Below are 19030 nucleotides of genomic sequence, written 5' to 3'. Positions count from 1 at the left end.
TCGAGTAAGATCTTATGTACCTTGCTCTCAACCTTAGAAAATGTAAATGATTGTTAAAGCAATATTTAGGGTGAAATGTTATGGATTTGTATTTCAAACGATTACGCTTCAAAACCTATGCTTCCAAATTACGTTTTCCTGGCGAACAACCACATAAAAGTTTCATAACTGTCAATGCTGCAAAGTCATACCTCCACTGTATGATTCTATCCCACATTGAATACTGTTTGACAAACATGTTGTTTGCTTGTGCCACAAACCTGAAACTAATAGAACAGCTTTACAAGAGAGCTATCAAGGTTTTTTGACAGAAAGCCAAATTCCTACCACCACTGTACCATCCTTGAAAAACACAATTTCTTAAGTTTTGACAATTTGAAGTCTTTTAAAAGTATGATTTTTTTTTATAAATGTTTACAAGGACTGGCCCCACCTCCCTTAGGGGAATTCATCCACAAAAAACACACTGGACGCTGCATTAGGTCATAAACCAGAGGAGACTGTGACGTCCACCGTAGACGGACCACTTTTGGACAAAATGTACTCTCCGTTAAAGGCAGCTCTTTCTGGAACAGCCCCCCAACTGAGATACGGAATTGTCCCACTTTGAACAGTTTTAAAGGTCAACTCAAAGAATGGTTGAGAAACAAACAGACGTGCAATCACCACTAAATGCACTTTAATATAGGGTATCTCCTCTTGCACTTTATGTATCTCTTGTATCTCCTCTTGCACTTTATGTATCTCTTGTATCTCCTCTTGCACTTTATGTATCTCTTGTATCTCCTCTTGCACTTTATATGTCGTTGCTGCTATATTGTATTACCATGTCATAAATACTTGTGTATGCTGCTCTTGCTCTTTTGCACTTTTTGCATATCATGTATTTAGTTTTTGCTATGTTTGTAAAATGTAATTTTAAATTTTTTATGTGAGGGTCTGTGGATGGAAATGAGCTCAAAGCTAAATCTTGCACTGTTATGCTTGACACATTTTAATGTTTTAAGTGTTCATCACTGTGCATTTTCCCTGCCAAATAAACGATTAAATGAAAATGAACAAGGCAAGGCAAGTGTATTTATATAGCACCTTTCAACACAAGGCAATTCAAGGTGATTTACAAAAATGAAAGACATTCAGACAAAGGCATTTAAAAACAGTCATTAAAAAGAAAAGATAATAAAAGAAACATTAAAAGAAAAAATACATGAATAAAAGTTACAGTGCAGTTTAAGATATGAATAGTTCACACAGAAGTTCCACTTTACTGATGCCTTTCTTTAAGGTGTCTCCGAACATGAGCTGTGTATGCTGTGTATGGCACATACGTCCCGAGCAGCATACATAGAGAAAATCAGCCAGGACAAAGTCCCCAGACACTGATTCCCTGGGTTTACTAGCCCCAAATGTTCATTAACCAAAAACGAAACACAACCGCTCAGTTTCAATTAAAAGCAGCGGCAAAAAGAACAATTTTTTTTTATCACATTCTTCGATGGAACTTCATGTTGGATGTAATCTTTCTTCTTGAGTGAAATATGTGAGTGCACAGCTCTTAAAAAAATACTTTCAGACTTGAATGTTATAGCCCAAATGTAATCAATATTTTCCCATGATGTAGTATAATATGTTTTCGTCCTCCAACAAACCAAAGAGATGATCCAAACTTGATACAAAGTCCAGAACAAAACTGTCAAATTAAAGTTAGTAAAACAGCAGAAATCAGAATATGTTAGAAGAAAGCATGGTTGATGACTTCAGTTCAGAATCTGGGTCTGTACCGAAACGGCATGTCTTTTAGGGGATGATTTACTCCGAAGCCCTTTCGATTCAGGTCAGTATCAGGTACTTCGTCATGAGGATTCTTCAGCTCAATCTCAAAGTAGACCAACGTCAGGAAAATAAACTGTTTCAGCTCATTGTTGGCAAAGAACCTCCCAGGACACATGGATACTCCCGCACCCCAGGGCATGTTGTAATACTTCACCTTCTTCCCCGCTTTGTAGAAGTCAGTTTTCTTGCTCCCATCTGGATTTAAAAAACGGTCATATTTGAATGAATGTGGGTCAGGGTGGATCTCAGGGTCAGTTTGGACGACCATGTAAGGAAAGAGGGCCAATCTGTCGCCCTTGCGGACTACACATTTACAACCATCAGCCATGTTAAGCGTCATATCCTGGTTCACTGCTCTAATGAGGGTGGGTGTAGCGGTGAGACGAAGGGTCTCATCCACAGCACTGTCCAAGATTGGCATTTTCTTCAGCATTTCACAGGTCAAGTCAATCAAAGGGCCACCATGAAGTACTTTCTGGCCAGATTCCTTTAGAACCTTATCTACCTCCCCCTTCACATCCGCCATGGCTTCAGGGTGCTTCATGATGACGAGGAGTAGCCAGAATGCAGTAGGCCCTGTGTTGGCTTGGGAAACCCAAAGGAGCACAAGCATCAACCTGTCTACCATTGACTCATTTATACCCATATCCATTATGGCCTGATGCACGTCACACACCCACTTGCTGACGTTGTCTCTTGTCTTCAACTTTTGTATTGAAAGAGCATTCCAAAAAAATGCCCTGGCCGTCTCTGCCTCCCTTTTCTTCTCCCGCTTAAGGCCTCCAAAAGCAAAATTGGGGATAAAGCGATCAAATTTACAGAACTTGTAATATAAGGCTTCTGATTCACTAATGTCTTTTTCTTTGTCTTTCTCTAGACTTCCTTCAGACTGGTGTGACACATTACCAAAAAGGGATAAGTAGCCAGCCCTAAAAATAATATTGTAGCTGTAATTATACAGATTATCTTCTATCCAGGTATTTTGAACTGAAGATGGAACAACGTTCTTCAACAACAAGCTCTGCAGATTAGTCATCATCGAGAGTGTCAACATCTCCAGCCCAGGCCCCATTAGGTGATTGTGGCTGGACTTCGTGATCATTTGGCGCTCATTCCCAGAAGATTTGTAACCAAAGAGTTGGTGCACCAGCTGAATGGCATACTTGTTGAAGTCAAGTCTTTCTCGGCTCTCCGTAACGAATGCACCAAAAAGGAAAGGGTCCATAAGGAATGTGATGAAGTAGCCTCCCAACTGTACTGTGAACACATTGCCATGTTTTTGCCTCATTCTTTCTAGGAACTTCATTTTGTCCTTGCGATACTCTAAACCATGACCCAGCCAGGGGATGAGCCCCTTATCTAAAGGCGGTTCTCCTGGTTGCCGCTGTCGAAAGCCCTGCAGAAGGTACAGGCCTCCAATCAGAAAGGCAAGGAGGCCAAGAAGAATTGGTAGCAACAAAGTCATGATGGATTCCTCTTGCTGCCGCAGAGTGATATGGGGTTTTAGTCCGTGTCCTGCATGATATAAATACTTTTGCTCCTCCTTTCCTCACTGAGTGAATGAAACACATAACCATCAGATTTAGAAAATATTTAAACTCTAAAATGCTCGACCTGCTTCCTCCACGCACTGACTCCGGATAAGCAGATGATTCACTTGATAGTCAACAGTTGATCATACAGTATTATGACAAACATTTATTGTTTCAAGTGTGTTCGTTATGTACTTGAGGAACCATCCACTAAATAAAGTGTTTTCTAAATTGGTCGTGGTTGAGAGAGAGAGAGAGAGAGAGAGAGAGAGAGAGAGAGAGAGAGAGAGAGAGAGAGAGAGAGAGAGAGAGAGAGAGAGAGAGAGAGAGAGACCAAAGGTGATGGATTGTGGCATTATCAATGAAAAGGTTTCCGCACCAAAATCTGTCAAATTCCTGGCCTTGGCTGCTAAAAATGAATAGTACCCTTCAATTGTCAACACTTTTCCCCCCTATATCATCTACTTTATTTTCCTACTGTTCTGTTACAAACAAGAAACACCTCACAGGAAATATAATCCATGTAGTCCAAGGTTGGGTTTCAATTTGATTCAGTAAAGTCAGCATGTTGCACTGATGAAAACAGAATTGGCACGGAGAAAAAAACTGTTTATACTCAAATGATATTGATATTATATCTGGGTAAATGAACACAGATTGTTTAAAGAAATAACTGAAAATAAAGGCACAAGCGACTGTAATTCTAAAAAAAGAAAAAGAGCATTTGTGATAAAGTCATAACACACTCCAGAAATGTCAACCAAGAGATTGCAGTCTAGCTTGTCCTTTTGCAAAAGCTGCCTAATTTTAGCAAAGACTGCTAAAACTATCTCAGATTCCCTTTCAAAGGGTTAGTCAGGGTTAAACTTCAGCACCAATGTGATCATGTTCAGGCAAAATGAGAGCAGATAAGGAGGCCTCAAGGACATTTGTTTCAGAATGAGCCATTTGAAGGTATTGATGTTTCCCTCCTTCGCACGAGTCAGTGCTCATTTGAATGACCTTGCTCTGCCATTAATATTAACATCCAAGCAGGGCATACACCAATACACGTATAAACACCTTTATAAGAAATGACCCCTCCTGTGGCTGCATTCCCCAAAATGTTTGTGTCATGCGTGGGTTGAGGGAAGAGGACAAGAAAGTCATTGTTTAGTCTGTTTTCAATTAGTAGCACTTTAGACAGCACACGGGTTAATGTAACAACGACATAAAAAAAGGCAAGAAAAAACATGTTTTCAAAAAATCTTTCCATACTGCCTTTCTTATATCACCCCTTCTTCCTGACTAATCCCTTGACCTTTCTTCACCTTTATTTCTGATTCCTCACAGAGCATGTTGATATCTCTCTCAGCCTGCCATTGTTATGGCACAGTGAACGGATACTGTAGGTGGTATCTTTGTAATAAATTATAGCATAGGGCACTTCAGTATATGTGTAAAATGCCTTGCAGTACCAGGGCAAAATCTATACTTCTGGCATGGTTGTCTCCAGTGAAAAATAGGCTGCAAACCCATTGGTGCCACATTTCCTCCATTCGGATACATTTGTCATGCACATTGCAGCAGGTAATGTGATCTTGCAAGGCCAGACATATATGTGCGCGTTTATATGCACATCTTGAGTCAACTGGGGGGGGCGGGGGGGGGGGGGGTTTAGCTGGGAACAATAAAAGTGAAATGTATACATACATCAATACAACACACCGTGAAAGAGGTGCTCAAATTATGAATGGAGCAAACACGTCCACAACAATAGATTTCAAGGATAGGTTCACAGTTTCTCAAGTCTCAAAGCAATCAGATGTGAAGTGTAACAGCACACTGCGAAAAAAATCCATCTCTAACGCATACATCATTTGAGGCTACAACTTTTGATTTGGACTAAAGAAGTGGGTATCTTCTAATGTCTTTTTAAACGAGTAGTTTAATATGTTTAATTGTCCCTCCTTATAGTGCAGATTGAACCACAGCAAGACCCATAAATCCAAGCAGATAACATTAAAGTTGTGTCTCTACTGGAACTGTACTGGGTCACAAAAAACATTAAGGAAAGTGGCAACCAGGCAGCCAAAAAAAAAAGAAGCAAACTAAGTACACTTAATGGGGAACAAATAAGAAAGTGGGAACAGGTGAGCAGATGGGTGGGGCTATCAGGTGATGAACAGGGGTTATTTAAGGTCAGGAGGAAGTGGTGTCTGAAATGAAAATGTCTGTGGAAAAACAATTCTTACCAAAAGGACTGGGTACCTACAGGACTGTCTCAGAAAATTAGAATATTGTGATAAAGTTCTTTATTTTCTCTAATGCAATTAAAAAAACAAAAATGTCATACATTCTGGATTCATTACAAATCAACTGAAATATTGCAAGCCTTTTATTATTTTAATATTGCTGATTATGGCATACAGCTTAAGAAAACTCAAATATCCTATCTCTAAATATTAGAATATCATGAAAAAGTATACTAGTAGGGTGTTCAACGAATCACTTGAATCGTCTAATTAACTCGAAACACCTGCAAGGGTTTCCTGAGCCTTGAAAAACACTCAGCTTGGTTCAGTAAACTAAATCACAAGTATGGGGAAGACTGCTGATCTGACTGCTGTCCAGAGGACCGTCATTGACACCCTCCATCAGGAGGGTAAGACACAAAAAGAAATTTCTCAAAGAGCAAGCTGTTCACAGAGTGCAGTTTCAAAGCACATCCACAAAAAGTCTGTTGGAAGGGGGAAATGTGGCAGGAAACGCTGCACAACCAAGAGAGATGACCACAGCCTTAACAGCATTGTGAAGAAGAGTCGCTTCCAGAATTTGGGGGAGCTTCAAAGACAGTGGACTGAAGCTGGAGTCCAGGTATCAAAAGTCACTGTTCACAGACGTGTCCGGGAAATGGGCTACAATAGCCGTATTCCCATGGTCAAGCCACTTCTGAACTCAAGACAACGGAAGAGGCGTCTGACTTGGGCTAAGGAAAAGAAGCACTGGACAGTTGCACAGTGGTCCAAAGTCCTCTTTTCAGACGAAAGCAAGTTTTGTATTTCATTTGGAAGTCAAGGCGCCAGAGTCTGGAGAAAGGCTGGAGAGGAGCAAAATCCAAGTTGCTTGAAATCCAGTGTGAAGTTCCCACAGTCAGCGATGGTTTGGGGAGCCATGTCAGCTGCTGGTGTTGGTCCACTGTGTTTCATCAAGCCCAGAGTAAATGCAGCTGTGTACCAAGAGATTTTAGAGCACTACATGCTTCCGTCTGCTGAAAAGCTCTATGGAGATGAGGAATTCATTTTCCAGCATGATCTGGCAACTGCCCACAGTGCCAAAACCACCAGTAACTGGTGTACTGACCATGGCATTACTGTCCTCGATTGGCCTGCAAATTCCCCTGACCTGAACCCCATAGAGAATATGTGGGGTATTGTGAAGAAGAAGCTGAAAGACACCAGACCCAACAATGCTAATGAGCTAAAGGCCGCTATTGAAGCATCCTGGGCATCCATAACACCTCAGCAATGCCACAGGCTGATTGCCTCCATGCCACGCCGCATTGATGCAGTAATCCGTGCAAAAGGATTCCCAACCAAGTACTGAGTGCATTAATGGACATTTTCAAATGTTTGATTGTGTTTTGCTGTTATAAATCTTTTTTTTTTACTTGGTCTGAGGAACTATTCTAATTTTTTGAGATAGGATTTTTGAGTTTTCTTAAGCTGTATGCCATAATCAGCAATATTAAAATAATAAAAGGCTTGCAATATTTCAGTTGATTTGTAATGAATCCAGAATGTATGACATTTTTGTTTTTTTAATTGCATTACAGAAAATAAAGAACTTTATCACAATATTCTAATTTTCTGAGACAGTCCTGTATAGTTGATTTGACTGCTGAAGCTTCTTCACACTTCTTTGAATACAACTATTCACAAAATGTGGTCCCAATCATTTAGAGCAGTAGTTGCCAACCAGTCGATCGCGATCGACCGGTCTATCGCGAGTGTGGTGCGGGTAGATTGCGGACCGTTAAAAAAAGAAGTAACAAAACAAAGCTTTACGTGAATCTCATCATGACACAAGAGAGGACGGCAGGACTGAAATTTCCCGTGTTCAGTGAATGCAACAGAGGCAATACACCAGACCAATCAGAGAGTTGTATGGAAATACACGTGTGCTTGTGTCATTCAAGCTCGGCTCTCTGTGTGTGTGGCAATAGCGCATTTAATGAGAGAGAGAGAGAGAGAGAGAGGGAAGGAGAGAGGGGGACAACAATCTTCTGTCATGTATTTTATACATAATCATGTGTCCCCTCTGTTTAAAGAGATTCGGAAAGTTTCAGGAAAAAGCCATTTATATAAAAACCTGTCTGAAAATGAGCTGATCAGATTTTGGCCACTTTCTGGTGTCATAACGTTGTTATGGCTTGTGTAACCATTAGCCAATAACAAACCAAGGTTAACTTAATCCCACATTTTCACCTGAATCTCCTCCTAGAGCACCATGGCGTTCTTTTTAACCAAATCTCTCTCAGAGGGGCGTGAGGAGTGGCTCCTTATTTTCCTCTAAATTAAAAGACAGAATCAGCACTTTTTAAACAGTCCAGAAACAGAGGGGTTTATGGGATGCTACAATGATCTGTTTGGTATTTCGAGCAAAACACTTCAGAGACATGTTTTGTATATATCTGAGACCTATAATATATTGATGAAAAAGAGTATAATAGGGGACCCTTAAATGAAAATGAGCTGAAATTAGTAGAAACACTGCATCAGTCTCTCATCGTCCGCATGTTGCAAATTACAGAGGTAAAAAAACAATCCATAGGGGCTCCATATACTACGGATGTCCTTTGTTTTTCCTACATCTGATTTTCTTTTGATCTCTCTGTGCCACTGCCTATATATCTCCTTCTTTCTTTCTGACTATCTGCTCCTTCCTTTTCTCACCGGTTGTCTACTTCGCTTCGCTTCCTTTCAGAATGTCAATGAAACTCTTAGAACAGGATGAGATCTCATCTCACTTTAACAGAAGTATGTGTCTCTATGTTTCCTTCTTGCTATTTTATCGGTATCTTTCTTCCTGTCTCTTCTTTTGGTGTCCCCTGTCGTTTTTCTGTCCTTTACTCTGTCTCTCACAGACAGCTCTCAGCAGTACCTATGAAAGGATGACAGATGTAGGTGTTGGCTGGGAGAGGAAGCCTGTCATCTGGTTTCCGATTTTCTATCTTGTCAGGGGCTGGACTCATCTAGACCACAGACGTTACACAAGAACAGTACAATAAACTGCATGCATACAAATGCATGATTTAACTACACACACATACTGCTCCTGTCCTGCTGTTTCCACTGAAAGACTGATGTTTGCTGGTGTCCCAGGGAGTGGGAGTCAAAACAATACGCTGTAATTGAATCCCTGTTGCCACTGTGCACCTTACTCCCTCTCTCTAATTGTGGCAACAATCTCTCACAGTCACTATCTATCTTGAAAGGAGTTTGCTTCTTTGTTTTCTTTTTATTTGTCTCTTTAACCGGCCATTTCTCCCCATCTCTTCTCAATTTCCTATAGATTTTGTGTACGCATTTCTTTCACTATTTGCATGTAAGAATGCTAAAGCACACATTAATGAGCTGGTGTCTTTACTAGATAAATGTTATTAAATGTATGTCCATTTTACTGTGAACGATCATACACAAAACTTGTATTTTTGGATGTAATCATTTCCATGTGTGTGCATTAGTGTCTTGCATATGTGTGTGTCCTTTGTGCGCTGAATGACACCTCAACCCGTCGGTGTCCTCAATGCTTCATTGCTCTTCATTGTTTTGCTGTTCGTTTGACTGACATGTCATCCTCAAAAGATGTTTGCATCGCCTAGGCACTCTAGATTGGACACGCTTGCACGATCCCAGCCTGGGCTGCGTTTGAAGAAAGACAGGCAGTTTGGTTCTGGTTTATTTATAGTCTCTCACACTTGTTCACACTCTGAAGACAATGTTTTCATTAGAAGCCTCGCACACAGGCATTTCCTCATTAGTTACACCTTATCTGAAGTAATTGTTTTAATTTTTCCGGATATAGGTAAAGTGAGTCAAATCATGACAAGTCATTTTCTGGAAAGTGTTCCATTATAGGCAGGGCTTAATGATTGTTGAGAATGTTTGTCCTTGAACACAGCTACAGCTCGCTGAGTTACAACAAACACAATAAAAATGAAATAGTAATATAAATATAGCTCATGATTTGCAAGTAGGTCACTTTGTACTAATAGACGGACCGGGAAGGAATTGTTGTTAATCAGCATCACTCACTTTAATTTAAAATGTAAGACAATCCAGGTCATATATCAAGGATGCTCACAGGAATATACTGAGCTTAAATAAAGGCCTTGAGGGTTGACTCATCCCCAGGAAATAAATTCCATGTTTGTATGTTTATCAGGATTTTAGCCACTATTCGGCATTCTTCTGAAGATTGCGATCTCTAGAGGTGTGGTTTTGAGTGAAATGCCTCAACACTAATTGGATAGATTGCAGTCTAAATTGGCGTAAACATCCATGCTCTCGTTTGGAAAACCTGCGGTAACCTCCTTCATTTCACTGCCCTTAAAGTCATGTATTCTGCAACAACTAGGTTTCCACCAAATGACACACTGTCCCTTTAATATATGTGTGTATTCATGTATTTCACATAATTAGATTACACGTTTCATCCTAGTATGAGCTCGTAAGGTCCAATAATTCAAACATAATTTCCATATGCCATTGTGTTGGAGCTGGAGGGGGCTGACTGTAATTGCATCTTAAAGTACACAGTATATCATTTCAGATCATTACGGGGTACGTAGGTCGATGTAAGAAGAAAGCAGAGTGAGGGATGTGTACAGGTGAAGGAGAGAAGTGCACACACATGCGTGCACAAACACATGCACATGCACACACAGACACACACACACACACACACACACACACACACACACACACACACACACACACACACACACACACACACACAAACTCTTCTAGAGATCTGTAATAAGGTAATCCATTTACTGGGTGGGGCTTGCATCCTGCTATCCTACTGAATGATAGAAACCAGCTTTCATCTTTCAACTCTCTCCCACTGTGTATAACTCTCTTTCTCACCCTCACACACACACACACACAGACACACACACACACACACACACACACACACACACACACACACACACACACACACACACACACACACACACACACACACACACACACACACACACACACACACACACACACACACACACACACACACACACAATGTTATCACTTTCAAGGATTAATCAGCTTATGAGTATTATGCAGGCGGTGAGAATATTTTTTTAAACAAACAGAGATAAGCGATGAAATGTTTTATCTTGAGTCAGTAGGAAGGTCTAATGTAATTCTGTCACGATTTCTAAAACTGTTCATTGTTATGAGAGATTTTTACATTTTCTTCAGAAAATATTCATTTTTGTAAAGACTAGTCACACACACACACACACACACACACACACACACACACACACACACACACACACACACACACACACACACACACACACACACACACACACACACACACACACACACACACACACACACACACACACACACACACACACACACACCTAACACAGAAGAGGGGCTGGTGATATTTACTTTAGTATTGTCGGATATCTAGGACCAGCTGTCATCTGTAGTGTGTGTGGGCATTTATAAAAACGCATAGGCACTTTATTTGTTGCTTATTATTAAGCCAATTGACTAATGTTCTAGTTGTAGACCCAGAGGATATTAAAATAAACCAATAAGGACCTTGTTCTGAAGGTAGCTTGATCTCATGAAAATTCATAGAAAATCAGTACATTTGGCTCGATCAACCTGTATGATGTGTGATTGGGAAAATCAACAAATTAATCAGCAATATTTGAATGGACTTTGTGGACCTTGAGATGCATTCATGGAAATCAGCATGAACCCAAATTAGTTTAAAGGTAAGAAGTTAAAAGATATTTCAATAAAAAACAGCTTTACCACAATTTAAACCCATGTTTGTCAAATATACAAGATTAACAAAAAAGGTGACATAGTTAATGTTCTGTCTGCTAAGAAATCTCGCTCTGTCACTTACAAAGTTTGTTTAAAAACACTCTTAACGCTTCATATTATTACTGGCAAGGCTACAGTATATTTAATGATTGATGGTGTTTCTCTAAAAAGACACAGTTGTACAAGTCACAATGTTGAAGCTACTGATAAAAAGAACAGCTTAAAAAATCATGAATGTAGCCACAAGGTTAAACCACTGTGGCTTCACTGTGGGATAAACAGGTTTGCGGTTGACTAGCTTGGACAGGCTGTGACATTATAACATTTTGAGTTGAACATTTCTTCAGCGCCAACAATCACAGTCGATATGGAAACAGGACTATTAACAGAACAGTAAACCAATGAACATCCTAACCAGATTGATGCCTTGCTCTGATAATTGTCCATAATCTGATCATTATGTGCATGTAAACATAGCCATTGTCTGGTTCCATTTGCCTTCATTCATTTTGCAATGAATGCCGTAGGTAATCAAATCTGTAAAATTGGATCTAAATTGAGTCATGAGACAGCCATAATGCCCCGAATACACACACGTGTGAGTCACAAGGAGAAACCACAAGAGTTGTTCTCCCTCAGAAATACTTTTCTGATAAAAACTGTTAAACTATTTCTCCAAGAAACCACTTTCTAAAGATGGTGTTTTGTTGACACCATGAAGTGAGATGTCCTGGGTGGGCTGACACTTTTTTCATAAAGAAATTGAAAAGAAATAAAGCCCAAAAATTTCCTTTTTATACTTCTGTTTGTGCATATTTCCAAACTAGACACAAAACATTAAGTTTTAGAGGCGCCTCATTTTTAACCTCTAGCAGTTACTGCTTCCCGTCTTATAGGCTATTCACCTCCGCAAGCATGACAGAGACATCAATCTTCTTACTTTTCAACAAGCAAGACAGTACATTTTCCCCAAAAAATCGGACCTTGTTGTGGTGTGAAGCTGACCGTTGAGCGGCCCGACCAAGCAAGGAGGCAGAGGCAGAGAGTTCAAATATAACCCGGTGTGGGCATTTATTACTCTTTGTGGTACATGACACAGCCTCAATCTTACTGTCTCATGTGAACACAGTCACCAGCAACAAGGATCTCACACACACTACCTGTCCACTGACAGGGAAAAACAGAGCCTAAATACACACACACTAATCAGGCCAATAAGACACAGGTGGGGGGGGAGGAGACAACACAGGGCACCAGGTGAACCCAATCACCAGCCACAGACAAAACGGGAGGGGGAACACTTTCAAACTAAACCACATGTGCAATATTACAAGGTCCCGAAGCCGTCAGTCCACAGTGACGAAGTTACCTTTGTCACTATGTGGAAAGGATATAACCACCAAAGGGTCCATTGGAAGTGACTGAAGGGTCAAATGAAATCTTACTTGTGGCATTACCCTAACCCCGATTGGATTATAAAAGAAAAAAGTCTCATTTTACTAATGCTTTCTGCCATAGATACATTTACACTCTCACAGCTTTCTGAATTACATTTCTGAGTGAAATACAGTACAATGGGAACGACAGAAATTGATGTGTTTCTTTCAGATGCCCAGTTTTTTGCAGAAGGAACACTATACATCACCAAAGCAACACATATTTCAATACACTCGTCTGTGTAAACACTTGAATTAACAAGTGTGTTGAAGGCTATTATAGTGTATATTCTTTATCACTCTGATATAATTATCGTGCGCGGCGCGTTGCAGACGTGCGAGAGTCGGAGGCTTTTATAGTTTAATCATCAATGTTTCCCAGCTGATATGTTTGTAGTTAAGATGAGACATTTCTCTGGGTCACACATCTAGCATGGGAGAAATGAGGGAGGACAGAAAGGATGGAGCGAGGGAGGAGGGAGGGAGGGAGCGTGGAGAAAGATATAGGATGGAGAAGAAGATGAATCCCAAACACTTTGCATCATACCTTCTCACGCTCACTCTCCTTTCCTATCTGCCTTCACAGCACACACCTACACAATTTTCCAGTACTTACTAAGGCACTGCAGACTTTTGACATGTAGTAATTACACACACACTCTCACACACACACACACACACACACACACACACACACACACACACACACACACACACACACACACACACACACACACACACACACACACACACACACACACACACACCACACACACACACCATCACACACCATCACACAAACACACACACACACACACACACACACACACACACACACACACACACACACACACACACACACACACACACACACACACAACACCATCACACAAACACACACATGTTTAAATTGCCAGATGAAAGAGCACATACACCAATGGGAGGACTGTGGACGCACGTGTGTCACAAAGATAAAAGCATTATGCAACACATGCAAGCCTTTAACAACCCTTCATGTCATGTCAGCTATGAGGCACAACACACACACACACACACACACACACACACACACACACACACACACACACACACACACACACACACACACACACACACACACACACACACACACACACACACACACACACACACACACACACACACACACACACACACACACACACACACACACACACACACACACATACATACAATATACACACTTACAATATACACACTTACAGGTCACATGATATTAGGTGTGAAGGGACATTTAAGACATGCGGAAAGGCAAAACTAATGTGACAGGACTGGGAGAATTGAAAATGGCCTGTAGGAATTTCCACATATGAAGAAAAGAGCTGAATTATAGAGTAAGACTTCATAAGGATGTCATTTATGATAATTTGGATTGAATATGTGAATGATTGTTTCCCATGCCAAGCCAAAGGTACATAGTGTAGACAAAATGAGAAGAATGTTAGATTGACAGGTAGGCAGGCCCTGAAATAAAGATGTTTACTATTTTTATCTGGGATCTCAATCACATGCATAACCTGATGTTATGCTGACATGCTTTCTGAATGAGTAAGATGGCCCTCTCCAGCGTACGTCCTAGCTTACATGTCTATTCATTTTTCAAATCTTTAAATATCCAAGTCATTCGGCAAATTTGACCTTTTTCTGCGCTGATGTCCACAGACTGTGCAGAGATATTACAGGAAGCCTCAGAGCTTAAAGTGAAGCGTGATTCTGTCAGAGCGGCATGGCATCTACTCTCCTTTGTCACATCAGCCAGCAGTAAATAAAGTGAATAATGAGAAGTGAATCTCCTGGGATAATGTTAGGCCTTATCTGCAATGACAGTTCCTACCACTCTGCGCTGTGCTATATGGAGAAACAACATATTTTTCGAGTCAGACTGAATAATTCTCTTCTTTTTTTTTAGGCGGTGAGATTCTCTGCGAGGTGACTGCTTTCAAGAGTTGCTCCTTGCACAGTGAAATGCCAAAAAAATCCTACTGGCCAAAACACTCTCTTTGAAGTTGTCACTAGAGAGAAGCCACCATGGCACCTTCAAAGGGATTGTGTATCACCTCGGGTTTTCTGCGGGACATTTAGGAATAGTGCTTCATACGGACATGGTGCAATAGTGGTCCTCCAGGCCTCCAAGGAGAAATCAAGGACCTTTCCTTTCACAATCATCATGATGCATGTTTCTGCAAGAATCAAAGGGCCAGTGGTAGTGAAGGCACTAAGGTTTCTGTGTTTTATCTCAACAGGGGCTCAAAGAAATGTTGGACAATTATACCTCTACAAGAATAGCAAGACATTTGCAAAGCAGGATAGAAAGAAAAATAACCTGATTCCTTCTTATATTCTTGAAATTGAGCAAGAGGCATGTTTCAAAAGTGCAAGTGTTTTAACTTTAATCTCATCGCCTCTAATTGTCGAACCATTTCATTTAAATAAAATAAAAAATGCTTCTAATTGTATTGAGCACCAGTGTGCACAGAAACTGAGAAATGTTCTGTGATTGGTTTCGACCTTGAGCTTAAATGGTGTTTAGGATTAATCCTGATTATTAAATTGTGATTATTATAATATTTTGTAATCGTTCAGGATTATTTCTAACTTCATTTATCCTACTTGTTAATGTGTTTTAATGTATAACCCTGTCCAAAGGTTTTTGAGACTGTCACACCCAATTACAATTGCATGTTCAATTCACTACCCTGGAAGTTAATAAAGTTGTTAAAGTTGGAACAGCCTGTGGACAGCCGTTCTTCCTCGCACGTCAGTCGCCGACAACTTCTTACAGAGGACAGGCACATCTAACTAGAGCACGACCCGTATATTTTCGCACGCCGTGTTCTCAACAGACCGTACTCTTTGCATATTAATTATGTTTTCTCCTGGAAAACAAAGGTTTAGACTTTTGGACCTGTTTTAACCTTCTTTTTGTTTTCCTTATATTGCTTCAGCTCACTTATAAATGTGGTCACATAAGACTTCCTTTGAATAAGACATGTACCTCTAATTGAAAAGTAACTTTGAAGTCAAGGTTCAATGTTCTTTATTTGTCATACGAACATAGTTACAGTGTAGTTATGCCGATGAAAATATTGTGTCACAGGCTTCTCCAACAGAGCAACACAAATCACAGAACAAATATAGTGCTAGTAAATAGCAAAAGAAAAATAGTTTTAAAAAGTGAAATAGTGCAATAAGAGTCTATATGCAAGTTATTGAAATAGGATATACTGTATAGGTCAAATGTATTGTTATATGCTTATTTATTCATTAACTTTTTTAATGTGTAGGTACAATATTAACATACAAAAAACACATTTGTTATTATTCAGTATCAACCATAACAACATTGTAACCATAGCCCATATTTATTTATTTTAATTAATGCTAGAGGAAAAGAAAGCCATCTGCCATGTTTTCTACTTCTGCCACAGTTTAATGACCTCAAAGGACACACAGCTTATATCGTGAAACAAAATCAACCTCCCTTTTCTTTTCATACGAGGAATTTAGGGATACATTCTTTTGCAGGGAGGAATATAGAAGGCAGAGGAATAACAACTACAAATCTCTAGTATTCTAATCCCTGTGTATGACAGTGGTTTTCAAATCATTCCTACAATGAAATCCTACTCCTGTCTGTCTTTGGGAAGACAAATCTATAAAACCGCCTGCTTAGCCTGAGGAGCGGAGCGGTGCCAACAAATTCCAGGCTTCCACCATCAGACACAAACACACATAACCCAAAACAAGACAACTCTCAGTAGAAAAGCACACAGGGTCCATAGCTGCAGGCTCTACAACAGCTGAATACCCCCCTCCCTCCATGACAGTGATGTGTGTGAGAGAAAGACAGACTGAAAAACAGAGAGAGACACAGAGAGGGCAAGGAAGAAACAACAGAAAGTGATATGAAGAGAGAGTGTGAGGAAGTGTGTGTTATGTAAACCCCAGGTGATGCTTGTTGTCCTGGATGGAAGAATCACCAGGGGGACGAGTGCTCCAGCTTAGCAGCTCTCTCCACACCTCACTCTCAAGCACACACACGAGCAGGAGTCAGAAAGAAGTAAATAAATAAAAGAGGACAGAGGAAATGTGGGAATAGACATAAGATTATTGAGGGTAGAGGGTGGGCAAGAAAAAGAGGACGATGAAGAGAAAATAGATGCAGGAGAGGCGAAGGAAGAGAGAAGTGAAATGTATTAAATATCCATTTCATAAATGTCAGTGTGTCGTTTCGGGAAGCACAAACACTCCACCTTCAGCTGGTTGTTGTTCAGTCCTGTGCAGCTCAGGAGGGGATGAATTATTTCCCCCCTGTGCTGTGTTTTTTGTTTTATCTGTTTACTGGCTCGTCCTCTGTACCAGTAACTGTCCACGATGAGCGCAATTATGGGAAGGGCCTTCCAGGATACATCTGCATACATCACACACATTTCCACACCCACACTAACATGGCTCCCCGACGGGCCACTGTCGATAACATCCTGTACTCTGCACCTGATGCATGGGGGGGGGGGGGGGGGGGGGTCGTGTTTGTGCTGAAACAGCAGGAAACATCCTCTGCAGAGATGCTTTATGGTCCCTGTCGGGCTGCTGAGTGAGGATGGGCTTCACTGTTCCAAATCTTGACCTGTACAACTGCTGTGGAAATCCCAACTCTGACCCCAGATCAGCACTTAAGACGAGGTTGTGGGAATAGGAAACAGCCAACGGGGGTCCAGATCCGGAGCAACACTGCCCCCTAATGGTTCAGGAGTGGAGGTGTGTCTGGTAGAGATGACGTAAGGCCGGGATGTGTGAGTATGGTTGTGATGCAGTAAAAATATAAAATGTGTAAACTATGAGCAGACATGTTCATTCATTAATTGGATATGTTGTGTCATGTTCAATCAAACTAAATAAATAAATTCACCCCAAATAGAGATAGGAAAATGTTAAAATAACCCTTTAAAAGAGAAAAATATTAGCCTTACTTAAAACAACAGTGATACATCACTCTATTACTTAAAATCTGTGTAGGTAAAGATATACAGTTGGAATGAGAATGTAGGGCATTTTCAATTGGCTTGGTAAATTGGAAATACATTTGTTTTGCTTTTCAAATACACCCTTAAAGCTATTGATGCCGAAGCAATAACATTTGGTCAATAGGCTACACAGGGAGGGAAAGATGCTACCACGGCGCCTGAAGGCAGCATGGCTCGAGGCAGATCTGCTCACTAACAACTCCCGGTAGGCAGAGAGCAGTGGAGCAGCACAGAGATTTATCCATTCAGAGCGACTCAGGAAACACTGGAGCCTAATGCAGACATCGCAATCCTTATTATCCAGAATTTACAGTAGCCTATGTCAGTGCTGTCATGAAACTCCCATTAACCTATTTCTGTAACTGAGGACCGAACATAAAATATACAATCTTGGAAACAACAACTTCTGTTTTGAGGTTATTCTGGGTAGTTTTACTGATCTGCGCCATTTGCTATATTTTACTCTATGAATCATGTTCCAAGCTGGGAATCGAAAGAAATGTAATTTTTGCTGAAGTTTCTCTGATGTGCAGTGAAACACAGCAGGGACTGTTCTTTGTGTGAATTCAAAAAGTCTCAGTGGGACATAAACCTGTAGGTGGAATCCCCCATAATGAAAAACAAAGTTTTATTTTTTCAATAAAGCTTTTAGTGGGAAGAAATTGCTTGCACACCGCTGCGTTTGATTGAATGGTGCAAGGCCTATAATCTGAAGTGATTTGTTCTCACGCAATGTGGATAATTCCGTCCTTCTGACACTTCATCCGTCTTTACTTCAGTAACACTGTCAGATAAAAATGATGAGGTTCCAATATGTTTAAAATCAACAACAAAATAATCAGATAAAAGGGAAATGTACAGTTATGAAAATATGCAATGATTGAACAGATTTATGTGGACCCTAGTGTGTAAAATAAGATTATAATTCATTATTCACATCTCTCCACACCTAAACCCATTTTATTATTTTCCCCATTTCATTTCAAGCAGTTGCAAGGTAGGGCACCATATGCTTAAGTGTTAACAAATTACATATTTGCCCTTTGAGAACCCATCTGCTTTGTGTCTAAATAACATTTTCCGTATCCGCTCTCGCTGGTTGACATTTT

The 19030-nt window shown here is 40.4% G+C and overlaps 1 protein-coding gene across 1 annotated transcript; it reads right to left on the bottom strand.

Annotated features, from left to right (window-relative positions):
* Positions 1 to 1762: 1762 nt before the first annotated feature.
* On the bottom strand, positions 1763 to 3302 carry LOC307018466 (5-beta-cholestane-3-alpha,7-alpha-diol 12-alpha-hydroxylase-like; the record flags this gene model as incomplete). The annotated part of the gene is made up of 1 exon (XM_079648700.1): positions 1763 to 3302. Exon 1 carries the CDS (start codon positions 3296 to 3298, stop codon positions 1763 to 1765), a length of 1536 nt encoding a protein of 511 aa, XP_079504826.1. The 5' UTR covers positions 3299 to 3302.
* Positions 3303 to 19030: the final 15728 nt, after the last annotated feature.

Source organism: Notothenia rossii, assembly GCF_949606895.1.
Source record: "Notothenia rossii genome assembly, chromosome: 9".
NCBI classification, from domain to species: Eukaryota; Metazoa; Chordata; class Actinopteri; order Perciformes; family Nototheniidae; genus Notothenia; species Notothenia rossii.
Note: the sequence above shows the minus strand (reverse complement) of the source record. Positions and strands in the feature narration are given on the sequence as shown.